Raw genomic sequence first — 26,684 nt, 5'->3', positions numbered from 1 at the left:
TGAGATGACAAAATGTCCCGGTATTCAGAAGTGCATGTGAATTCTGTCCAGTAAAACCAATTTTTATGGCAACCTTCTTCCCTGAGGCCTTAAGCGTATCCATTTGTTGGATCTCCTATTTACTTTAGCAAACCACAGACTTTTGGGTGGCGAGGCAGTTAGTTTCAAATATAATGGTATGCATGCCTTTCCGCATTCAATACATGCAGTAGTAGGGAGTATTTGTATCATTTCAATGACATAAGGGTTAAATAGAAAAGAAAGGCAGTCGCCTCTACCAACAATTGGATGTCTGTCAACTAGAAAATCTGAAAAGTCTGCCTTGTGTCCAGAAGTCCATTATGCCCCTTGAAGTTGGCCTTTGTTCGTTCATACCTTTTAAGTATCACATCATTTGAGAGAGTGTCATTTGGTTGATTACTTACCTTGGTAACACAAAGGTTAATTTAGATGCTGGTTGATGCTTTCTAAACTGTTTTCTTTTATGAAATCTGTGATATTGATTGTGTGCTTTAACATAAATCTCAGGGCTCTGATGACTGCCTGGTAAAAATATGGTCAACAGATGATGGCCACCTCCTGGCAACATTAAGGGGGCATGCTGCTGAAATCTCTGATATGGCTGTCAATTATGAAAATACAATGATTGCTGCTGGAAGCTGTGACAAGATGATTAGAATCTGGTGCCTGAGGACATGTGCCCCACTGGCCATTTTGCAGGGTCACAGCGCTTCTATAACTTCTCTACAGGTAATAATTTATTAATTCCACTAGACATAAGAGTCCTGGTAGTTTGATCTGTCTTTGTATACATATTTATCTTGATAGCGGCATCCATGGCTTTAAAAGATGGGGGGGGGGCGCTTTTTTTCTTTTTCTTTGTTGTTTTTTTTGTATATTAAACATTAAAAAAAAATAGTAAGAAAACAAAGCTGGAGGGTTTAGTTTTGTTTTTAAGGTTTTGGATACACACTGTGTTCAAATATAAATACCTAGTGGTGTTATTTATTAAACTGATATGAAGGGGATGGGAGGCTGAGGTTGGAGATGGCTACCATATGCTTTGGTAATGTAGTATTTTTTTCTGTGAACTCTCCAAATGTCATGCATAAAGTATTTATGCATAAAGTATTTAACTGCTCTGAGGCATGGTGTTGGTCATACACTCTACATAAGCACCTTAGAACTCATGCATATATGCAATCGTTTTTCCCTCCCCATGTAATTTATTCATACTATTTTTTTATTATCTAGTTCTCTCCACTGTGCAGTGGATCTAAGCGATTCCTCTCCTCTACTGGAGCTGATGGCACAATTTGCTTCTGGCTTTGGGATGCAGGCACTCTAAAAATAAAGTAAGGTTTTTTATGTTTTTTAGAAGCTTTTAGGCTCTAAATTAATAAGATGGGATGACAAATTTCCAGAGCTTTCTCAGTTAATATTTCCTAATAAGTAGCAGAGCATCTCTTCTATAGTTTGTAAACTTGTATGGGCAGTGATTTCCTGTTCTGGTTTTCTTTACAACTTTATCTAGTAAGAACATTTTCTTCTGCATGCAAAAGCAGTAGTTTTATATGCACATTTGTACCCCAAAAGCAAGGCTCATGTGGTAGTAGAGGACAGTGAGAAGCTCTGTCTTGAGCAGAAAAAAGTTGTGATTAGTAACTTTAGCTGCCTATAGCTATGGATCCGTTGCTCATCCTGACTAGAAATGAGCTTTCGGTTCAGGTCCAGGGAGTGATTGAATCTCAATTAATGGGGGAACTAAATAGCCATTTGTGGCTGCAGCCATAGTGATTCATTTAGTAGTGGTATCACTACGGCCGCAAAATGAATGACTTTCCGAATAAATTAAGATGATCATACTACCCAAGATCTTGTATGTACTTGTATTCAGGGTACTACCCTGTATACCTCCCACTGAAACACTTCAAAACGATAGGCTATTTTTCATATGATTGACTTCCCAGCTCATCAGCTTGACTCACCTAGAGAAGATCTTGGTCATGAGTATATTTGGTTATTGTCAGCCACCATCACTGGCCAGTTTGACTTTCTGCCATTTGCAGCAAGAGTCTGGCAGGAGAGAATTGTCATATACTGGTCGTGTTTGTGCAGTCAGGGCATCGTTTTTTCTTAATCGAGGTCTGTCTTAGTTTGGGTATGTTTACGTTTTCCTATTTTTTTTGTGAATGAGCAGCGAGGGATATTACATATTGGCACATCTGGTCAGGGCAGCATTCCTAGTGCTATAATTTGTCAAATGTGAGTCATAGGTTGTTAGGCACACACATCATGTTCTGATTGTATACCTATGCGGTTTGGAGTAAATGGTGGGAAATAACAGTATATCACAACTAAACCGTAAGGCCTCGTGCACACACGTTTACAGAATATAGTAGATTAAAATATCTGTCACTTTCCTGCAGTGGTTAATGGGATTTGATTTGCAACTGCATGCATTTTAAAGGTATATTTGGTGATTTACTGCAGCAAGCTTTTATGTGCAGGTTGCCATTTCCAGTATGTTAAATCTTTTTACCAATACTGGGGTGGGGGGCTTGTAGATCAGACAGTGGGTACATTCTTGCCATCTGTGAACGTTCCAAAGTGTTTATTTTTTTTTTCCTCTACATAACCAGACATTGTATGTTGTTTTTTTGTGTAAATAAATATATTTGAACTTTCTTCTTTAGTCCCCGGCCCATAAAGTACACAGAGAGACCACGACCGGGGGTTCAAATGATCTGCTCTTCTTTCAGTTCTGGTAAGTAGCTGTAATATCAGCAACATACAACAATGGTGTAGATTTTGTGTATTTCTCAAGAATTTGCATGCGTTCTAGTGGAATATTCCATCCTAATCACGGACAGGTCTTTTTACTTCTGGCAATCCCAGTTCCATTTAGACTATGTTCACACTATGACCTATTTTTGACATATTTGCTGTAGTCGCAGTATAGTAGCGCAGGTTCATTTTTTCCTTAATGCAAAGAACTGAATGTTTACAAGAAGAGGGAATTCCCTTTTTAGTAGTGAACGTCTGACATAAGTGGTAAAGAATTCAGGGTAAAAATGAGATTGGCGCAATTGGAATTCTGCTTGCTTTCAAAGACTAACTCCAGTTTTTTTTTTTTCTGACTTAAATACTTAAGTCCAAACAAATACTTTGTTTGGACCAAGCTAGTTCAAACAAACTATTTGCTTCACTAACAGGTACACTTGCTGGGAGCTGTGTATAAACTGCATGTAGCATCAGCTATATACAGTATACAGCGTTGTGTTCCGGCAGCAGGATGGTGACTTCCTGTCCTTCTCTCTGAATAATTGAAGTCGGGCTGAGTGCTGCTCAGGCATTTGCAGAAAAACATTGTATTTCATCATGAATATAGGGCTTCCTCTAATTGGCTGTTTGGGGTTGGCTGTAAACGTGTAGTGGGGGTTAGGTTAGTAGGTAATGAAAGGGAAGAATCGGTGTATGAAGAAAAGATAGGATGACCAAGGCAAATAAGTAGGATTGGGGGAGCAGGGTTCCTTTGAACACACAGAAGTGGGAGCAGATTTAAGTCAGGTTGTTTTGACCATCAGAGTTTTACCTTTGTCTGAAAAGAGGAAGTCATTCCAATAGAACCAGTTTTTAAAGTCTATTTCATGCTTGTTTTGTGAGGACAAGTCAAGATCCTCATCCCCCCTCTCCTCCACCTATTGCATCAACATGGAGACCGATTTATAGTGGAGCATTGTCTTTTTGCTGCATTTAGTCATTAAGGCTATTTCGGCGACCATTTGGGGCAGTGCCAAAGCATGTGGCAAATAGCCCCTTACGTGCTTTAACAGATTTTAAAGTCTGGTCTGGAGTTTGATGCAGATGGATTACGTTAGGCAGATAAATGTATGATCTTCTGACATCTGGAAAAGGCTATACACTCATATATTTTAGGTAAGGCCAGGAGGTCACAATTGAGTCTAGGGTTTTGTTGGCCCATACAAACTTGTTGAATAAGGCGTTAACTTGATTGAAGTAGGAGACTGGGATGTTGGTCAGTAAGACCACACCATAACCCCTGTAAGATGGAGCACCACATCTTGAAAGTGAGGCTTGAAACACATGATGCAGGAGCTCTTCACTTCCATTGTACCAGCTGAGATGCACGCCACGCTTTTCGATTCACTCACTAGTGACGGGCCAGCCTCTGCCTTCTTTCCTAGCTGTGCTACTTCCTGCTGTACTTGCACAAGATTTGCAAGTAGTTTTAAGCTATTAAAGAATATATTACACTATCTATGCCTTTCTGTGGCTCGTTTGTGATGGAGCCATATTTCACAGATTAAGTGGAAGGGAGCTGAGGATATGTATTCAAGATTATATCCGATTGCAGATCGTACCATTTCATGCCATTTATGATTGCATTGAGATCCAGGCTAATTTCTGGAAGCAGTTGGATAAAATTGTGTGTGGCATGAAGGAATCTAGCCAATGGAGGAAGGGATCCTTTGATTTATATGCCTGGGGCCCACTTATTGACCTAAGATATCTGGTGAGCACATTCATTTGTCACTTCGGGTGAAGCACTTTTTTTCAAGATTGGAAGCACATTGAACTTTAGGAGGCATGGTGTTGGCGTTTACATAAGAAGACCCGATTTAAAACATTGCTATATATGTTATTATTTTGTCTTGTTTTTGGACTTTTGACACATACATATGTTTGAATTGATGACATGATTTATATGCACTACATCTACTGATTGTTTTTACTCATTTATTGCATTAGTATATGGTCTAATTGCGCCCTCATTCACTATATTTTAAGGCCAGGAGGTGGCAATCTAGTGTAGGGTTTTGGTTGGCCCATACAAACTTCATGAATAAGGCGTTAACTTGATTGAAGTAGGAGACTGGGATGTTGGTCAGTAAGACCACACTATAACGCCTGTAAGACAGAGCACCACATCCTGAAAAGGGGAGGTGGGGGGGGGGGGGAGCCTCATCAACCACAGGGGAAGGGACTTTGACGTTTTTGTCTTTCTTCATTTGTTGGCACATTCAATTATATAAAATCATTGTCTTAACTATATCACATTAAAAGATAAAGTGCCATCCAGGTAAAACCTTATCATATAAAACCAATAATAAGGTGTTGGACAGTCAATGTTGACTGTTATAAGTGTGTAGAATCAGCTCGTTTTGCTATGCTTCTTCAGGATTCACACTTAGCGATGGAGACTGAAAAAACAAACACTTGCCAAAAATCAAAGCAAAAGCGCAACAAATATATATACTGCAGTACAAAGTTAATCATCCTATTTAACCAGGAAGGACAAAGGAAAAAAAAAATCTGTTAGTCTTATCTGTGTGGGTAGCAAGTTCCTTAGATGGCTGTCTTTACATGGGATGTTTGTTTTTAGGCCCCCCTGTTGTTTCTCACTGTTTTTATATTTATTCATTTTTATCTTAATTTTTTTTCCCCCTTTATGTACTTCCTGGTTAAATAGGATGATTAAATGTGTGTGTGTGTATGTATGTGTGTGTGTATGTGTGTATATATATATATATATATAATTTGATTTTTGGCAAGTGTTTTTGTTTTTGCCGTGTCCATCGCTAAGCGCGAATCCTAAAGAAATGCATGGATTCTACACCCTTTTAACATTCAACATTGACTGTCCAACACTTTATTGGTTTTATATGATATGGTTTTATCTGGATGGTACTTTATCTTTTAACGTTATTTAATTTAAAACAATGATTTTATATAATTGATATTTTCCTTTTCATACATCACGGGACACAGATTTAGGCTAATATTCATTACCTACTGGGTTATACGCCATCTCTAGGTGACGACACTGGTAGACAGTCTTAGAAAGTCCGCCCCTATATAACCCCTCCCATACAGGAAGTATTTCAGTTTTTTTTACCAGTATCTACAAGGTGGATGGGTAAGTTTGTTGAGCTCTCTGAGCTCCAGGTCTTCAGTCCCAAAACGGTTCTTAAATTAATTAAGGGATTGACCGTTCACATCCATTTTAAAAAAAAAAAGCTTCTATGCTTAACTCCATTTTTTTTTTTTCGTTGACTTCAAATACTTTGGACCAAGCTAGTTCAAACAAACAAGTTGCTTCACCAACAGTTACGCCTGCTGGGAGCTCTGTGTAAACTGTAGAGGTCGACCGATATGGGTTTTTCTCTGGCCGATGCCGATATTTAGAAATCGCGGTGGCCGATTCTGATATGTGATGCCGATTTTTTTTTTTTTTTTTTTGGGCCGATATATTTGGCCGATTTTTTTTTTCCCTTCATCTCATAAAATCTAACAGTTAGACCCCTTTCACACTGGGGCGTTTTTCAGGCGCTTTTGGGCTAAAAAGAGCGCCTGTAAAGTGCCTGTAAAACGGCTCCCCTGCAGTCTCAGTGTGATATCCTGAGTGCTTTCACACTGAGGCGATGCGCTGGCAGGATGTAAAAAAAAGTCCTGCAAACGGTATCTTTGGAGCGGTGTATACCCCTCCTCCACCACTCCTGCCCATTGAAATGAATGCGCACCGCTGCCGAAGCGCCTGCAAAGCGTTTTGGCAGCGGCGCTTCAGGGGCGCATTTAACCCCTTCCTCGGCCGCTAGCTGGGTTATAAGTGCCCCGCTAGCAGCCGAATAGCGCCGCTAAAATGACGGTAAAGCGCCGCTAAAACTAGCAGCGTTTTACCATCAACGCATGCCCGCTCCAGTGTGAAAGCAACCTTAAGTAATAAGTGATACAGAAAATTTTTTACTTTCTCAGCCGCCAGCAGATCTGCCCGGGGGAATGGTCCCTACACCAGAGGGTGTTCCAGGAAAATTGCCAGCGTTGGGGATGACCAGATGTCTGTCTATTGGCAACCAGGTTCAACAACAGCTTACATCAGTTTGTGTCCCGAACAAGGGATCCCCTGGCAATCGGAGCAGATGCTCTGGTAGTTCCATTGAGCCAGTACTTCCTGGTTTATGATTTCCCTCGATCTCTCTCCTTCCACATTTGTTGCACAGGATTTGGTGAGAGGGGGTTCCAGTCATTCTGCTGGCACTAGCCTGGCCCAGAAGGCCCTGGTTCCCAGGTATTGTGAGGTTGGCAATAGATGGGCCATGGACGCTTCCGCACCGCCCTGATCTACTGTCTGAGGTCCTATATTCCACCCCAATTAACAGTCTCTAAATTTGACGGCATGGCTATTGAAGCCAGGGTGCTGAAGGATCTGGCATCTTGGGACAAGTAGTGTCTACCCTAGTGAATGCTAGGAAAGCGGTCACTAGGAAGATCTACATAAGGTCTGGAAGACTTATATTGATTGGTGTGAAGCCAGAAAATGGTATCTTTTGAAATACGTGATTTGGGAGAATTCTCTGTTCTACAGTCGGCTGTGGAAATCAGCTTGGCTTTCAGTGCAATCAGAGGTCAGATTTTGGCCCTGTAAGTATTCTTCCAAAGGCCTTTAGCCTCCCATTCGATGGTCTGAACCTTTATGCAGGGGGCAACTCGTTTGCTTCCCCCCATTAGGTCACCTATGTGTCCTTGGAACTTTAAATTTTGGTGCTGTTACAGAAACAACAATTTGAGCCTATTAAGGAAATTCCAATAGTCTTGCTGTCATGCAAGTTAGCCTTCCTGATGGCCATCACCTCAGCTAGAAGGGTGTTGGAATTGGCAGCCCTTTTATGTAGGGAACCATACCTACAGTAGCTCACAAAAGTGAGTAAACCCCTCACATTTTTGTAAATATTATATTATATCTTTTCATGTGACAACACTGAAGAAATTACACTTTGCTACAATGTAAAGTAGTGAGTGTACAGTTTGTATAACAGTGTAAATTTGGTGTCCCCTCAAAATAACTCAACACACAGCCATTAATGTCTAAACCGCTGGCAACAAAAGTGAGTACACCCTTAAGTGAAAATGTCCAAATTGGGCCCAAAATGGTCTATTTTGTGTGGCCACCATTATTTACCAGCACTGCCTTAACCCTCTTGGGCATGGAGTTCACCAGAACTTCACAGGTTGCCACTGGAGTCCTCTTCCAGTACATGACAACATCAAGGAGCTGGTGGATGTTAGAGACTTTGTGCTCCTCCACCATCCTTTTGAGGATGCTCCACAGATGCTCAATAGGGTTTAGGTCTGGAGACATGCTTGGCCAGTCCATCACCTTTACCCTCAGCCTCTTTAGCAAGGCAGTGGTCGTCTTGGAGGCATGTTTGGGGTCATTATCATGTTGGAATACTGCAGCCCAGTTTCTGAAGGGAGGGGATCATGCTCTGCTTCAGTATGCCAGAGTACATGTTGGCGTTCATGATTCCCTCAATGAACTGTAGCTCCCCAATGCTGGCAGTACTCATGCAGCCCCAGACCATGACACTCCCACCACCATGCTTGACTGTAGGCAAGACACGCTTGTTTTTGTACTCCTCACCTGGTTACCGCCACACATGCTTGACACCATCTGAACCAAATAAGTTTATCTTAGTCTCATCAGACTACAGGACATGGTTCCAGTAATCCATGTCCTTAGTCTGCTTGTCTTCAGCAAACTGTTTGCAGCGTTTCTTGTGCATCATCATAGAAGAGGCTTCCTTCTGGGATGACAGCCGTGCAGACCAATTTAATGCAGTGTGCGGCATATGGTCTGAGCACTGACAGGCTGACCACCCACCCCTTCAACCTCTGCAGCAATGCTGGCAGCACTCATACATCTATTTCCCAAAGACAACCTCTGGAAATGACGCTGAGCATGTGCACTCAACCTCTTTGGTTGACCATGGCGAGACCTGTTCTGAGTGGAATCTGTCCTGTTAAACCACTGTATGGTCTTGGCCACCATACTGCAGCTCAGTTTCAGGGTCTTGGCAATCTTCTTATAGCCTAGGCCATCTTTATGTAGAGCTACAATTTATTTATTTTTTTTCAGATCCTTAGAGAGTTCTTTGCCATGAGGTACCATGTTGAACTTCCAGTGACCAGTATGAGAGAGAGAGCAATATCACCAAATTTAACACACCTGCTCCTCCATTCACAACCTGAGACCTTGTAACACTAACGAGTCGCATGACACCGGAGAGGGAAAATTGCTAATTGGGCCCAATTTGGACATTTTCACTTAGGGGTGTACTCACTTTTGTTGCCAGCGGTTTAGGCATTAATGGCTGTGTGTGTGTTTTTTTTTTTTTTTTTTTTAAGGGGACAGCAAATTTACACTGTTATACAAGCTGTACACTCTCTACTTTACATTGTAGCAAAGTGTATTTTCTTCAGTGTTGTCACAGGAAAAGATATAATAAAATATTTACAAAAATGTGAGGGGTGTGCTCACTTTTGTGAGGTACTGTAATTCTTCACCACGACAAGGTGGTGTTGCGACCTATTCCATCCTTCTTGCCAAAGGTGGTGTTGGCCTTTCATTTAAAGTGTAACTCCACTTTTGTTAAAAAAAACAAAAAAACATTCCCCTCTGGGTGATCTATGTACTTTGCAAGGATTTATAACAACTTTATTGCAAAATCCTACCTTTTGTTATTCTGAAGAAATCCCTCTGTTTTCGTCTGTGCCTCTGTTCTGAGTGGGTCTAATGGGAGTGATTTCATAATTAACTGTCAGGTGTGCAGCTGCAGGGCTCTAATGAGGAAATCTGCTGGGCCTGCATCCCTTTTTTAGATGTGCTCTTTATTGAAAGTATCTCACCAAAAATGACTTTTTTTTTGCAGGGGATGCCTAAAATTTGACTTGTATCTTAGGCAGACTTCTGGGAAAATTAATGCGCCAACCACACAAGCAGGAAATGATTCTGGGGAGTGGTCAGTACACATTATGTGTAACGAACAACTCCATTTAGCCATATTGAAATGCATTCTCAGAAAATGACAGCAGCTGCAGATTTAAAAGGAAAGGTAATTTTTAATAACATTCAATTACAATGCTGTGAGGGGTGTGGGTTGAGTGACCTCATACGATCCGGCACCTCATCCCTTATATTGGTAAAGTGCAAAGGAGGGGAAATTGATAGGGATTATAGCAGTGCCTAATATATGGAATATTGCAGTATTTTACTTAAAATGTGTATTTTTTTATTACATAGAGGTACAGAAGACAACAAACACAGGGTGCGTAAAATATAAGCAGCGTAATATACAGATTGTAATACTGGCCAAAGTATCCCTATGCATGTCAAGTCCCTACATGTTTTGCCATACATTGGCTTCTTCGGGAGATTATATGATCATGATTATTCAACAGTGGCTCTGATAATAAACACATTCATTATTACAAAGTTGAGAAAATAGAAATGTCACAAAACATACAATGGTACCAGGAAAAATACATACAAATAAACATTAAGTGTCATGGCTCATAGACTGTCTCACCCCACAAATCCCACCCAACTTATCAAGGGGACCCCCACATAAGGGCAGTCCAACAATGACTGCAAAGGGAGGTTCCGTTCGTGTGACCACAGGGGGCATACAGAGGCCAGGCTAAATTAAAGTTAAGAAGAAAATTATAAAGGGAGTTATATATATATATATATATATATATATATATATATATATATATATATATATATATATATATATATATATATATATATATATATATATATATATATATATATATATATATATAAAATTATAATTGGCCATAACACAGTCCTGTATGCACCCTGTGATCACACGAACGGAACCTCCCTTTGCTGTGATTGTTGGGCTGCCATCATATAAACCCCTGAAGAAGCCATTGTTTGGCGAAAGAAGTAGGGACTTGACATGCATCAGTGACCATTTCAAGCATATGGATACTTTGGCCAGTATCACTATCTGTATATTACTCTGCTTATATTTTATGCACCCTATTTTTGTTGTCTTCTATACATCTATGTAATACAATTTTCTATATTTTTGAAGTAAAATGCTGTAATTTTCCATATCTTAAGCACCGCTATAATCCCTATCCAGTTCCCCTTCTTTGTACCTACTGAATTACAAATATGATTTAATGTCGCAATTATACGCGCTATTTTTTTTTCTTCCCACGAAAGTGGAGTTACCCTTTAAAGCAGAACATTGTTTTGCCTTCTTTTTTCTCTCAGCCTTGTACGGTGGAAGACGCGGCATTCCTTTGACGTCCGGGCAGTCAGATTATTTGTCTAGATCTGCGTAGGTCCAAGGATCAGACTCCTTTTTTGTTTTACCAGAAGGACCCAAAAAGGGACAGGCAGCTTCCAAAGCTTTCATTGCCATGTGGGTCTGCCAGTTGGTCATTCAGGCCTATGGTCTGAAACATAACGCTCCTCCCTCCAGGGTGAGAGCTCATTCTACCAGGGGTGTAGGAACCTCCTTGACTTTTGCCATCAGGTATCTGTGGTTCAGATTTGTAAGGCTGCTACCTGGTCTTCAGTGCATACGTTGACTATATTTTATCAGGTAGATGTTAGAGCAGCCGAGGATTCGGCTTTTGGCCGTAGTGTACTATAGGCTGCCATTTCTGATGGCTATTTTTGTTTAGCAGGGTGTCTCCCTCCCCTCAAGGCTATTGTTCTGGGATGTCCCAGTAGGTAATGAATATTGGCCTAACACTGTTTCCCATTATATATGATGAAGAAAATAGGATGTTTTCATTATACTTGCCAGTAAAATAATTTTCTTTGAATACATCCCAGGACACAGAGGTCCTTCCCCTTTTTTTGAGGATTCAGTGTTTGCTAACAAACTGAAGTATGTCCTGTATGGGAGGGGTTATATAGGGGCGGACTTCCTGTTTAAGACTTTGTCTACCAGTGTCCATTCACCTAGAGATGGCGTATAACCCAGTAGGTAATGAATATTAGCCTAACTCTGTGTCCCATGATGTATTCAAAGTAAAGGATTTCACAGCTAAGTATGACGAAAAAAATCTTATTTTTGTCTTTCCTCATTTGTTAGCACATTCAAAGTCCCTTCCCCTGTGGTTGGTGAGGCCCCTCCCCCTTTTCAGGTTGTGGTCCTTCCTCTTACAGGTGTTATGGTGTTGTCTGACATGTATTTGAATGGAATGGTGCCACTATGAGTATTTCTATATTTCTGTCTGGCTCCCATCCTCATTTGTACTGATGTTGGTCAGTAAGATCTGAAGAAGATAAAGTAATCTGGGCGTCATCTTAATGATATTGCAATGGCAAAATCATGAGAACATCCTAGGCTCCCACTTCATGAGCCAAGTCCTGATTCTAGGGAGAAGTGGCAAGAAGTTCAAGTTGAAGGTGTTTTTTTGCTTCAGGAGGGATTAATATGCCCTGGTACTTTAAAAAGGTTGTAAACCTCCGGGGGGAGACAAAACCTGCAAGACAAAGGCAAAATGAGCTAGCATGCATTGCACACTAGCTCATTATGAAATACTTACCTTAGAACAATGCCTTCCAGTGCCACTCAAACGGCAGACATCTTTCCCAGAGTTACTTTTGGGTTTGCGGGCTCTGGCACAAGTGGGCTGTTCCTTCAGTGCGCATTTAGTAAATATCTCCTAAATTGTAAGTTTAGGAGATATTTACAGTAGCTACAGGTAAGCCTTACTATAGGCTTACCTGTAGATAAAATGAACCACTTCCAGCCAAAGGACGTCCTATGATGTCTTTGAATTTCAGTGGGGATATCTGAATGATGCCTGCAGCTGCATCTTTTATAGCTGGAGATTCTGTGCACCGTAAGAACGATCATAGCAGCAGTTCAGCCGCTTGATTGTTCCTACATGCGACGGGTGGGTGCTTCTCCGGGCTCTCCCGTGCCATCGGGACCCGGAGAAAGAGACTGCCGCCGCCGGATGACTAGCATAGAGATTTCCGGTGACCACATGGTCACCAGTCATCTCTATGACCGTTGGAGGCCCAGATGCGACGTTATGACTTTCCTTGTAATAGGATCAAAAGTTTTAAAAAATGTTTTTCAAGCGTCCCCCGTGTGCTCGCGCACCAAAGTGAATGCACACAAGTCCCGTCCACATATGTAAATGATGTTCAAACCACACATTTTGAGGTATCACTGCATGCGTTAGATTAGGGCTGGGAGTTTTTTTTTTTTGGACACCGCGCCAGTCCTGAGGAGCTGCGGGCATGAGTTTTTAGGCGCGGCCTCACCTAAAAACTCATGCCCGCAGCTCCTCAGGACCGGCGCGGTGAAAAAAAATAAATCTATAAACGATTTGCTTAAATTTTGAATCGATTTGACCTCCCAACTCGATTCAAGATTTAAATAGATTTTTTTCCCCAGCCCTACGTTAGAGCGAGAGTAACAATTCTAGCACTAAACCTCTGTAACTCTAAACTAATGACCTGCAAAAAATATGTAAAGCGTCGACTATGGAGATTTTTAAGTATCGAAGTTTGGCGCCATTCCATGAGTGTGCGCAATTTTAAAGCGTGACATGTTGGGTATCTATTTACTCGGCGTAACATCTTTCACATTTTACAAAAAAATTGGGCTAACTTTTTACTATTTTGTTATTTTTTTTTTATATTCATGAAACTGTTATTATCGTACATCACGGGACACAAAGATATTATAGGCCACCTTCAGGTGGGACACTGGCACGCCCTAAATTAAAAAGTGTACTCCCTATATAACCCCTCCCACTGCTGGGAGTTACTCGTTTTTTTCGCCAGTGTTTTAAAGTGTTGGTCACGAGTAAAGATGTGATGTGCTGAGCTCCACTGGAGCAATCCTTGCTGGGGCTAGCCATGCAGCCGGATCCATTCAAAGTGTCTTTTAGGCCGAGAGCTGGACCCCAGGATCTAGTACTTTTGGTAGTAAGGCCATAAAGTTTTACTGGCGGTGGTGCTATTATAGGTCCAGGATTGTGGGTTTTCTCCCCAGCTCCTGAAGGTTTAACGGAACCCACCGTGAAGGGTGAAGATTTGGTCTGTTGGTTTTACCACAGAAAACCCTGCGGCGGGGAAGGTAAGTGGAGTTTTTCTAAGAAATTTTTAAATTTTCTTCTGAATATGTCCTTTAATTTAGTAAATGTTGTCATGCTTATGTGTCACCACTGGGGGCTGTATGGAGCACATACCTTCTCATACTTCCTCAGAGAGCTGTCTGGAACAAGCAGTTTCCTTTCCTCCAGCCAGCAGCAGACCTCTGGTAAGTCTGGGGTGGGGGTTTTTCCTCCTCACCAGACGCCCCCCACCTGTGCCATTTTTGCTACCCCTCTTCAAAAAGGAAGAAATACCAAAAAAAAAAGCGGCACACCGCACTTCTCGGCGGCTTCCAGGCTCTCCTCGCCATTTTCTCCCCTAATCTGTAAGATCCCATAGGATCAGAGGCCCGCACTCGGGAAAACTTTGTTTGAAAGAGAGGAGGGGGGCGGGGCTTAGCGCAGGGTTGGCGTCCTTTAATGCCCAGTGCAGGAAAGAGCGTTTTTAAAAAGCATTAGTGTTATTGATGCAAGCTGCGGATGGACACGAGCGTAGAGGTGCATGAAAAAGGTTGGTGACACGGGCATTCTTTTTGAACACATTTACTGTTGCATCAGGCTGAGCGTTGATAGCAGCGGCAGTGGCTGACTATTGCTCAAGCAGTGGATGTGATTTCTTCTGGTAGTACCTCTGCTTTGTGCATCGGGCTATATTCAGGGGGGGGGGTTGAAACACCCCAAAAAAAGGAGCTAAAAGGGTCTCTCTCAAGTGCTGGGAAAACCTACTCTACAAATGGCATCTTCCCCTGAGAGAGGGTGGCTGGTCAGATTGAACATCGTGGCCGTGAAATGTCTGCAACTGTTTTCAACACTGCAGCCCCTGTTGTTTTTACACTTTTTTTTTTCCTCAGCCATTGTAGGTTTTAAAAGAAGTTTAGCGACTTTAATCGCATTCCAAAGTGGTTAATCACATCCCAGTGTGATCAAGACGTGACAGGTTCTCTTCCATTTTCCTAAGACCCCCAGACTGAGGAACTAGGGGCAGGAGAAGACCCTCAGGGGACCGTGATGAGGCTGATGACTCCTCTGAGGTGTCAATTGCGGGAGGGTCAGCTTTTACAATCTGTATGATTGATTGTACAATTTCTTGCTGAATGATCCGCTCCACATTTATGCACCCTTAACTGAGTGTTTGGGTTCGCTAAAGCCTCCTCAAGCTGTGCATGCTTTTTCCTGTCCATTCATTGTTAGGAAAATTTTTTTGTATCTGGAGGATCACCCAGATGAGCATTATTGCATTCTAAAAAGTTTTTCACACTTTATCCTATGGTAGAGAAAAATTCATTAAGCAGGGTATACCATTAATTATCGCTACTATATCTTTTGTGAGTAAGTTTGACTTGTCTGGCAGACAATACTCAAATACTTAGGGATCCAATGGATAAAAGGTTGGAATTCCTATTAAAAAAAAAACACACTTTTTCCTCTGGCAGGTTGAGTGTCTCAGCCTGCGCTGACAGTAATTGGTTAATCGTTGAGAAACAGGTGTTTAAGGTATCCTACTCAGCAGGTCCAGGAGGCAGCTTTATGTTTGCAATAGTTGCTATGACAGATTGCGCCTCCTTTAAGTGTTATGCAAAAAACTCCTGGCTAGTCTTTCCTTTTGTGGGAAGACAGCTATCTGGGGATATTTTGGATATGTCCAAAGAATTTCTAGCAAAAGAAAGATACCTCTTTTGCATTTTTTAAATGAAGGACTAATTGTGTTTTTTATTTCAAAGTTCCTTCTGTGCCAAGGGCATCAGCCTCCAGGCAGTCACGACGGCCTCCGCCATCAGGTTCAAAGGGTAATCCTCAGGGTTAACCACAGGAACAAAAGAGGTCTTGAGGGAGGAAGCCTACAAGGTACTGTAGCCTCCTTATGAGGAGGTGCCCCTGCTTGCTCAATAGGGACAATTCTTCTACAGTTCTCGGGGATCTGGCAGAAGGAATGTCAAGACGAATGGGGGACTTCCTCAATAGCTTCAACGTACAAACTGGAGTTCCAGGAGTTTACGTCTCCTCGTTTTCTTGGATCAAATGTTCCCAAGGATCCAGAGAAAAAAAATCTTTCTCTCTAGCATTGGACCATATTTTGGCAAAAAGTGTTCATGGTGGCCCCATGTAAGAGTAGAGATTGGGATTTGGTTAAATCCAAATAGGCATTCTAGATCTCAAAAATCTAAAATTCAATTGCTTAATATAATCTCTCCTTTTTTGCATGAAGATGCATATCTCCATATGCCTATTTTCTCACTCACTAGTAATATTTTCTTTCAAAGTGGAAAATCATCTTTTTTTAGTGTGTAGCTCTGCTTTCCGTTCTAGCTGCTACACCTTGAGTTCTGGCTCCTTTTTTAGCCAGATTGCGGGCCCAAGGTATAACGACTTATGGTTTACCTAGTCGATCTGTTCTGGTTAGACCAGTTGGTAGCTCACTTAGACCAAAAGTATGGTCACCACATTCGACTACCTAGAATATCTAGGTTGGATTCTCAACCTAGGAGGAATCTTCTTTAAAACATGATGAAAATACTTGGGTCTGATCATAGGTACATCCAGAAAAGGGTATTCGTACCCCAGGCTAAGATCAGCACCATAAAGGTCTGATCTAGGTAGTAGGAGCAAGATGTTTTTTCTCCTATTTAACTTTGCATGTGGTTGTCGGGAAAGATGGTTGCTTCATTCGAGGCCGTTCTTTATACTCATTCTAGACTGCTGCAAAGCAGTATCCTATCGGCTTGAAACAGAGAATTCAAGCTCTATATTCCCAATCTGTCTGACTCCAACGCCTACGGCCGCATTAACCTGATGGCGCTCGATTTCGTCCGATCTTGGAGGCTAAGCAGGATTGGGCCTGGTTAGTACCTGGATGAAAGACCACCTGGAAAAATACCAGGTACCAGGCACTCAGCCTGTAGGTACAGTACCTACAGGCTGAGTGCGCCAGAGCCACAGTTTATGGTTAACATCCAAAAATATGCGAAGGGGAAAATCCTTCTTTTACCTGGGAAATAGTATCAACATATGCCAACCTTTTTTTGTTTAGGTTGGGGGACAGTCGTGATAGAGGCAGCTGTCCAGGAGAAGTGGCCTAGATCAGAAATGGCCTTGCCCATTAACATTTTAAAAACTCAGGCAGAACACTTGGTTCTGAGGCCTGAACGTTCAGTTTAAGGTATTGTCCTGCTAGGAGTCAATCCGTTGATGCCACAGCAATGGCCTATACAAGTCACCAAGGGGCACAAGAAGTTGTGCGGCAAAGAGAAAGGTGAAGCTTATTCTATCTTGGGAAGAAAACAATGTACTTTGCCTATCGGCAGTTTTTATTCTAGGAATAGAAAATTAGCAGGCGGACTACTTGAGTCGCCAGTAGTTTTTCCTGGGATAATGGTTCCTTCACCCCGATATCTTCCTGTCAATATGTCAAGGATGGGGGAATCCCAGACATAGGTCTGTTTGCGTCCAGGATCAGCAAAAAAAGTTGACAACTTTGTGTCAATAACAAAGCATCCACTAGCATGCGGAATGGATGCCTTGCTATTCCCGTGGAATCGGTTCTCACTGATTTGTGCATTCCCTCCTATTCAGCTTGCATCCACAACTTCTTTGCAGGATCAAGCAGGAAGGGAAGTCTGTCATTCTTGTGGCCTCCAGCGGGGCCCAGGAAATCTTGGTATGCAGGGGTCGTAAAGATGACAGTAGGGGACCCATGGACCCTACCGCCATGTCCAGACCGTCTTTCGTAAGGTCCGGTATTCCATCCTACTTTACGAACGCTAAATTTAACGGTTTTGCTATTGAGGTCCACACTCTGAAAAAGCGTGGGCTGTCAGATTCGGTAGTTTTCTACCTTGGTTTATGCAGAGCCGGCCTCCATGGTTATATATTATGGAGTCTGGGAAACATATGTCTCCTGGTGTGAAACCAGGAGCTGCACCCCAGAAAATAAGTCTAGGTAGAGTCCTTGATTTTTTTTTCTGCACATGGGATGAGAAATAGAGCTGGCCTTGAGTGCTTTCTAAGGACAGGTCTCGGCCTTATCTGTATTATTTCAGCGACCACTTGCTTCGCATTCTTTGGTCCATAACTTTATTCAGAGTGTAACGCGGCTTAATCTCTGGTTAAGTAACCCCTGAACCCTTGGGGCTAGAATTTAGTTTTCCCAGCATTACAAAACAGCCTTTTTTGGGCTGATACGACATATTCCTTTTGGTCCTTTTTTGACAAGGAAACCATTTTTTCTGGTAACCCTATCTGCTGCAAGAAGGGTATCAGTATTGGCTGCTCTTTCTTGTAAAGAGCCATATTTTTGTTCACAAGGATGAGGTAATATTGCGTCCTCATCCTAACCTTTTGCCAAAGGTAGTATCATGTTTTTATCTAAACCAGGATATTGTTCTACCGTCCTTTTTTTTTTTTTTCCAGAACCCTGTTCTTTGGAGGGAAAATCACTACATTTTTTTTGATGTGGCGAGAGCAGTTAATGTCTGCTTTAAAGGCGATTGCTCAGATTTAAAAAACGAATGTTTTTATTCGTGTTGCCTGAAAGTCCTAAAGGAGGACAGGCAGCATCGAAATCTACTATTCTTTAATAGATTTGACAAGTAATCGTTCAAGCTCATGGTTTAAGAGGTGGATTCCACCCTCTCAAATCAAAACGCACTCCTCTAGGGCTGTTAGTGCTTCCTGGGCAATGCATCACCAAGCCTCCATGGCTCAAATCTGTAAGGCTGCAACTTGGTCTTCAGACTATACACTTACCAGATTCTATCAAATGGATGTAAAAGGTCATAAAGGATATCGCCTTTGGGCGCAGGGTACTGCAGGCTGCAGTATTAGTTCTCTAGTCTCTTGGTGCCCTACTTTTTGTTGTGTCTCCCTCCCTTCAGTTGGTATTGCTATGGGACATCCCACATAGTAACTACTATGGCTCTGTTCCCCTTGATATAAGATAATAGGTTTTTTAAAACCGCTTACCTGTAAAATCCTTTTCTTTGAAGTACATCACGGGACACAGAGGTCCCTCCCTTCTTTAGTATACATGTGTATTGCTTTGCTACAAAACTGAGATACTCCCAGTAGTGGGAGGGGTTATGTAGGGAGTGCACTGTTTATCTTAGGGCGTGCCAGTGTCCATCACCTGAAGGTGGTCTATAACCGGTATAGTAACTACTATGGCTCTGTGTCCCGTGATGTACTTCAAAGAAATGAGTTTTAAAGGTAAGCTGTTTTAAAAATCCTATAGAAGGGAAAACACAATGTGGGAGCCCCCAAAGCTGTATAACCCAAATGTATACAAAAAATAGGAAGTTTCCCCAGGGTTTTTTTTAGCAGCAGAGAATTTGTATAAAAATAGTTGATGTAAAAAATCATTTATTTAACAGACAATAATAATTTCAAATGAACAATAAGAATCGTCCATATAGGTAGTGCAACACAAAAACAAACATGGAACATCACTCATAGCAAGGAACACTCTATGTACAAGCATGGTTTGCCAATTGTATTTATGACGTATGTATCCACATGAAAGACCCCGATGCATTTAGACCCTTGCGATTTTTCGGTCTCTTCAGGGGGATTTATATTATAGGAAAATACCAAATATCTAAAGTCATTGGACAATATAAAAAATTTAAGTATAGCATTTCGAATTGAGCAAAATTATATCTCCATACACATAGAGGTATAGTTACCAATGGGTGGATGAAGACATGAGAATGTATCGTACAAACCAGCATTGCAGGATTGTAGTTGTCCAATGATCTCATCGCTGTTGCACTTTCTCCCGCGTTCTCCGGATGGGTGCATAGTCCACCGAGCTTGCAGGGGTCCACGTTCTAGGACCCAGAGAGGAGGATGGGGGGTAAAACCTGCAGATGGACATGCAATGACTTTTTGTAAGTAGTCGTTTAAATAATGTTGGAGGAGTGTCTAGAAGTGCTTGGCAGCTGTAGGCTGGTTGTTATTTGGTCACTAGTGGATTCATGTTATAGAAAAAATTAATTAAGTTATACATAACTTGGCATAGTTTATTCCTTAGTTGGATTGGTTATAAAAACTGTTTTAAAAATCCTATTTTTTAAAAAATAACGGAAAATGAAAAGGGGGGGGGGGGGGAGCATTCAAATTGCCACATCCATAAATATAGGAAATAGAGGGTACTAAATGGTAACCAAAAAGTCAGACTTTATAGGCATGGAAACCATGGAGAGGTAACAAAACTAATAATGACGCACAAGGGCTCAATGTACAAATTGTATCATTTGTCTATGTTTTTATCCTCTTTGAACACTGTTTATATATGATGAACTTTTTTCAATAAATAGTTTGAACATTATTAGTTTTGTTACCTCTCCATTGTTTCCATGCCTATAAAGTCCGACCTTTTTGGTTACCATTCAGTACCCTTTCATTACTGTAAAAAAAAAACGCGTTTGAACAATTGTTGCGAAAATACTGTGCGACATAAAAAGTTGCAACGACCGCCATTTTATTCCCTAGGGTGTCTGCTAAAAAAACATATATAATGTTTAGGGGTTCTGAGTAATTTTCTAGCAAAAAAAATGATTTTTACATGTAGGAGAGGAGTGCCAGAATAGGCACAGTATGGAAGTGGTTAAAGAGGAAGACTTTACTCTGTAACCACTTCAGCCCGGGAAGGTTTTACCCACTTTCTGACCATACTATTTTCTTGCAATACGGCACTGCATTGACGCTGTACCCAAATAAAATTGTTTTTTCCACACAAATAGCTTTCTTTTGGTGGTACTTGACCATCTCTGCGTTTTTTTTTTTTTTTTTGCCCTATACAGGCAGTCCCCAAGTTACGAAATGACTCCTACTTACGAACGGCCACTTTTGCTCCACGCTGGTCCTGGATATCTCCGGACACATCCCATATTGCAGTACTACATGTGCTGCACGGCCAGAAGAGCCCCAGATAACATACCAAGCGCCTGGAACATCCCATATCCATGCACAGGCGGACGTTACACTTAAGAATGCAGTGTTCCGACGGAAGTTACACTTACAAATGCAGTGTTGCGACTTACGAACAACTTCGACTTAAGAACAAACCTACAGTCCCTATTGTGTTCGTAACTCTGGGACTTCCTGTAAACAAAAAAAGGCCGACAATTTGTAAAAAAATAACTTTTTTACTTTCTGCTGTAATACATAGCCAAAAAAAAATATTGTAAAACATCAAATATTTTCATCAATTTAGGCCAATATTTATTCTGCTACATATTTTTGGTAAAAATAATCCCAATAAGCATATATTGATTGGTTTGCACAAAAGTTATAGCGTCTACAAACTATGGGATACATTTAGGAATTTTTAGTTTATTTTATTTTTTTACTGGTAATGGCGGCGATCTACTTTGTTTAGCGGGACTGCAATCTTGCGGTGGACAAATCTAACCCTAAGTGACACTTTTTGGGGACCAGTGACACCAATTCAGTGACCAGTGCTTTAAAAAAAGCACTGATCCCTGAATAAATGAGTGACAGGGAAGGGGTTAACACTAGGGGTGATCAAGGGATTAAATGTGTTCCATGGCATGTGTTTCTAACTGGGGGGGTGGATACACTGGAGGAAAAGCAAGATTGTGATTCAGCTTGGCTGCTACGACGTGATCTCTCACTTTTTTTTCTCCCTGACAGATCAGCGGTGTGATTTGTTTACATCGGCACATCGCTGCTCCGCCTCTCTTGTAAACGATCGGTGGGTCACAGTGGCCATTGCTGCCGCCAGACCCGTCGATTGGCTCCTGCTGTGTCCAATCACAGTGGGAGTGGCGTGCGCCCCCTAAACCGTGCACATGAAATCGCATACAGGTATATGATTTTGCGTGTCCGGCCGCCCTGCTGCTGTAAATATACGTGGGGCGGTCCAGAAGCGGTTAAGGACTGAGGAACTAAATTTGAATCTAACGTTCTTATAATTAACATTTTAGGAAGTGTGACATGTCCACCCTTTAGCTTCAGATTTGGGCAAATGCATTTCCACATGGGAGAGGTCACCATAGAAACTTTCTAACTCCCGTAGAAAGTTTGGGAGGGATATGGTGGGATTTGTGGAAAATAGGCCATTGCCATAGGACAATCTCCTATCGTCTGAAATATCGGGTTTGTTCCTAATTCTGCAAAGGTAGATGTCTAATGTGAGGGCAAGAAGAAAAGTAACAGCACTCTGCAGGGACAACTCAATCCATACACCAGGTCCACTCACAGGTGCCGAAGCTCGATGTGTCCCAATACACTCCAATGCAACAGTATTAAAAAAAAGGCGTCAAAACTGTAATCCTTGAAGTGTCGTTTATTGGTATATCGGAGTGACAATAAAACACAGCTGACGTGTTTCGGCATTAGCCTTAGTCATCGCTAGTTAGAAACAGATATGGCAAAATAAATATATATTCACATACACATATGCAAACTCCGTCTCTACATACTTGGCCCATCAGGTTAGTGTCACAGAAAATTAACATATTTAATTGATACCACCAATTATCCAAGTGGTTAGTGACTACACCTGTTAAGTTATGCACTTCCCCCCCCCACTAACCTGATAGGCCAATAAACGATACTTCAAGGATTACAGTTTTGCCGGCTCTTCTTACTACTAATTTGAGGGCAAACATGAGGGAGGATATTGGGCATCCCTCTCTGGTCCCAATGGATAATGTAGCGGGGCCTGAGAAGGCACCATTTGTGCTAAGCGATGTAGAAGGGACAGAGATTATGTAGTTAATCAATTTAGGCCTCTTCTCCCCTTCTGCAAATGTGGTAAATTTGTATAGTATGGTTTTCAGAAAGCAATTCTGGATGGAGTTAGCGAAGTTCAAGTAAATAGTTGCTAGGGTTGCTTTGGAGTAGCTGAACAGACATTTGAGGAAGAGGAATCTGCCATCTCCTTTACTAAAAGATTAGCATCCAGGGGACTTTTCTGGATATTAGGATGGAAACCCTTTTGGATTTTGTAGCATTGATAATGGGTCAGGAAGTAACGGTCTCTTAAAATAGGTTTCTTGAAGTGGGTTTTTTTCAATGTATGCTATATGAGACTTCTATCTTTCCAGGTTTTCCAATTTAAAAGGATTATCTGCTTCTCAGGGGCTTTCTGGCATTTAGCATTAGATATAATGTAGATCTAATCCGTCCCTTGACCCAAAACGGGAGCAGAATTGAGAAAATAGGATCGGGGGAGTAAGGGGAAGGTGTTAAGGTTGGCAGTAAATGTAGTTTTGAGGACAGGGCCTGTGATGATCTTCGGGATCCTCCGGAGCCAGATATAGTGGTGGCTTCTATTTTTGTTGTCCTCTGCTTGGATTTGTAGTTGAGCTAGGTGTTGTGCCTGCAGGGTTGATGCCCCTTCCAGAACAGCTATATGTGTCTTTTGGGCATCGGATGTCTATAAAGACATGACTTTGGAGTCTGTTTTGATAGATTCCCTCGACTTCAGTTCTTATGGAATGTTGCTGCACCCACACTTCTATTCTACCTTGGTAGAGAGCAAATAGAGTAGGTCCAGCAAATCATGAGGTAGTGAGGATGACGTGGTTGCTATGTCTCATAAGATACAGAGAACCAGTTGGCAGCTGATGGTGACCCAGAAGCTCCAAGCATTGGTGTGAAGCTGGGTAGGCCAAGTGCATTTTTTTGTTGTATGGATGCTTTCGACTCCTGACCTTAGTTGGCGCCCTTAGTTGCTGCTTGGTTTTGTAAAGTAACAGAAGGGAGCAGCACTATCTTGGCTGCTGGAAATTTGAAGGGGCTGGGAATGTAAAAAAAAATAATAAAATGCCGGATGGTTAAGTCCCAGAGTAGATTGCTCTCTTTGTCTTCCTGCAGACAGACATGTAGAAGAGTATACACTGCGATTTGGTTCACTCTGTAATGTCACCTTCCCGTGAGGAATGAGCATTTCCTGCACCCCCTGCATTTCTGCTGGGAATGGTCACCCATTTGCATGTGCAGTGTGGACAATGATGTCATGGGGGGGGGGGGGGGCACTCCATCTACTTGTCTGGACTTTCTGCTTCTTCTGGAGCACCTTCCTCCAGTTCCTTTGTTTTAAGGCAGAAATTTTCATCTGTCATTGCTGGTTTAATTTTTTTTTACAGTGGCTGGCTTTAATGGCATGGCTGTTGAAGCCAAAGTCTTAAGAGGCTGGGGAGCATCTGATTCAGTCATCCTTACCCTGCTGAAGGCCAGGAAGGCAACGTCTAGGAAGATTTATTACAGGACTTGGAAATCTTCTTTTGCCTTGTGTAAGGCTAGATGACTTCATCCTTGCAAGCATGTCATGGGCCACAACCTGGTGTTTTCTACAGTATGGGGTAGACCAGAAACTGGCCCTGAATACTATCAATAGTCAGATTTTGGCTTTGGTGGTTCTCATTCAGAGATCCATTGCTTCACATTCCTTAGAGCATGCTATTGTACAAGGGGTCACTTGTATTGTTCCACCAGCTAAGACTCCGTAGGTCTTCAACTTGGTTCTTTCTATATTTTAGAAATTCCCACTTGAACCCATCTGGGATATTCCCTTAATCCTTCTGACTTGGAAGGTTATTTTACTGGTTGCCATAACCCTGGTACATAGCTTTTCAGAACTGGCTTCAGGAAGGAACCATTCCTGGTGCTCCACCGTGACGAGGTGGGTTCATGGCCTCAGCTGTCCTTTTTTATTAGGGTGTGGCTTAACGACGTCCAGTGAGCAACCACAGCGCACCGCTTGGAGACACAGAGCTTACTACCAGAAAGGCACCATATTGTGGTAGGAGACACCACGCTATCCCTGCTGCGGTTCGCCAACAGAATCTTGTTTAATACTATACGTTTATTATGTGATGTTTTGTAAGTGCAAGTCCTAAAGGGTGGCATATTGTGGATTCAAATAAATTGTTTTACTGGATTACCCTATGGAGGTTGTTTTTTTCTTTTCTATATGATCTGAAACGAGCTTGCCATAGTGTGACCTACACCCTCTGATGCAGTTTAACCTGGGAGATTGGATGAGGATATCAACACTGTGTGTTGTTTTTTTTTTTTTTTTTTTCAGCCTATATCATTATCTGATTTGGTAAGAGTTTAATTCAAACGGGGATGTGAGTACCCCCCTGCTTCTTCATGTGTGGTGGTGTTGGTGATGGGTTCAGAATCTTATGGACTCTTATGTACTATTTCTATTTCCATCACATCACTATTAGTTCTTTTTTGGTATTTCATTATCATATATAGCGCTGCCAATATTTTTATATTTTGATTGTTGTGCGAACCATGTTTTTATGGTAGCAACTTGAGCTTTCATTTGGCTATAGGATAACCTTATTGAGGGAAAATAGAGTTTTTTTTTTTTTTTTTTTTTTTTTTTTTTGCTTAATCTACAAACGCTTGCATGAGAGGAAATAATAGGCGTACGTTCCTACTTATCTTTGTTATTTTGTCCTTTTTTTATTGAAGGTTTTTTTTCTGTTATTTTTTTACCCCATCTTAACCAGGGCATTTAAGTGTATGGATGTAGCGCTACCTCCTCCAAAAGCAAATTAAATCACAATTCCAAGTAAAAAATAATCCTAAACAGTAATGGTGGTGCCCCCAATTAGCAACCATTAATATGCACACTGTGTATCAAATTTCTTATATACTGAAACAGTGATGGTAATAACCTCCTATTAACTCATTCCATACAGTGTCAGTGATATTCTAGTGACTTATTACAACAATAGACTAATATACAACATAAAGAAAAATCAACATATATTATAGGGAGTGTGGCCACTTAAAGTGATTGTAAGGGTTTTTTCTTTTTTAAACAACAAACATGTCATACTTACCTCCACTGTGCAGCTCGTTTTGCACAGTGTGGCCCCGAACCTCATCTTCTGGGGTCCCCCAGCGGCTCTCGCGGCTTCTCGCAGCACCGGGGGGGGGGGGGGGGGCGGTCACTGCCAGGTGTTTTTTCACCTTAATGCATAGGGTTTACAACCCCTTTAACCAGTGGTACATGTGAAACATCAAGGGTGCTTATATTGCAACAAGTCCATACAATAAGTGAACATGCCAGAACCACTCCGTGATGGTAACTGATCTGACTCACTTCCATGGATTCAGTGTTCTTCACCAAATCCATGGAACTTCCCCTGGAGACCCTACACAGGGTCTAAATGCGCTTTTCGCATAGGGGTTTAAATCCACTGGATGGCAGTTTCTCTGTTTGGTCCTGGGACTCTTTCACCTTAGCCAATAAACATCATACGGACAAGAGAAAACTTATATAGTGCTTTAACTGTGTAAAAGGTTGAGCTTTAGTAACCACTTTAGCTCCAGAAGGTACCCCCCTTCATGACCAGGCCATTTTTTTGTGATACGGCACTGCGTTACTTTATTTGACGACTGCGTTTTTTTTTCCCCACAAATAGAGCTTTCTCTTGGTGGTATTTCAACACCTCTGTGTTTTTTTTATTTTTTGCGCTATTAACAAAAGAGACCAACGATTTAGAAAAAAAACAGTATCTTTTACTTTCTGCTATAAAACACATCCAATAAAAATAAAAAAAAAATCTAATTTGGGAACCAATGGCACCAGTACAGTGATTGGTGCTAAAAAAATATGCATTGTCACTGTACTATAGACACGGGAAGGGGTTAACGGGCAATCAAAGGGTTAAGTGTGTCCCTAGGTTTAAATCCACTAGGAAATGCTTGCTAACTGTGGGAAGACCAAG

General features: G+C 41.6%; 1 protein-coding gene across 4 annotated transcripts in view; it reads left to right on the top strand.

Annotated features, from left to right (window-relative positions):
- PHIP (PHIP subunit of CUL4-Ring ligase complex) overlaps positions 1 to 26,684 on the top strand; it is a 262,408-nt gene that overhangs the window by 57,568 nt on the left and 178,156 nt on the right. For all 4 annotated transcript variants that reach the window (XM_073626842.1, XM_073626841.1, XM_073626840.1 and 1 more), the window contains exons 8-10: positions 529 to 750; positions 1,255 to 1,355; positions 2,697 to 2,767. In XM_073626842.1, coding sequence (XP_073482943.1) covers positions 529 to 750; positions 1,255 to 1,355; positions 2,697 to 2,767 — 394 coding nt within the window. The remainder of the gene's footprint in view (positions 1 to 528; positions 751 to 1,254; positions 1,356 to 2,696; positions 2,768 to 26,684) is intronic.

This window comes from Aquarana catesbeiana, linkage group LG04 (assembly GCF_042186555.1).
Source record: "Aquarana catesbeiana isolate 2022-GZ linkage group LG04, ASM4218655v1, whole genome shotgun sequence".
Taxonomy (NCBI): Eukaryota; Metazoa; Chordata; class Amphibia; order Anura; family Ranidae; genus Aquarana; species Aquarana catesbeiana.
The sequence above is the reverse complement of the archived record's forward strand: the minus strand, read 5'-3'. Positions and strand labels throughout refer to the sequence as shown.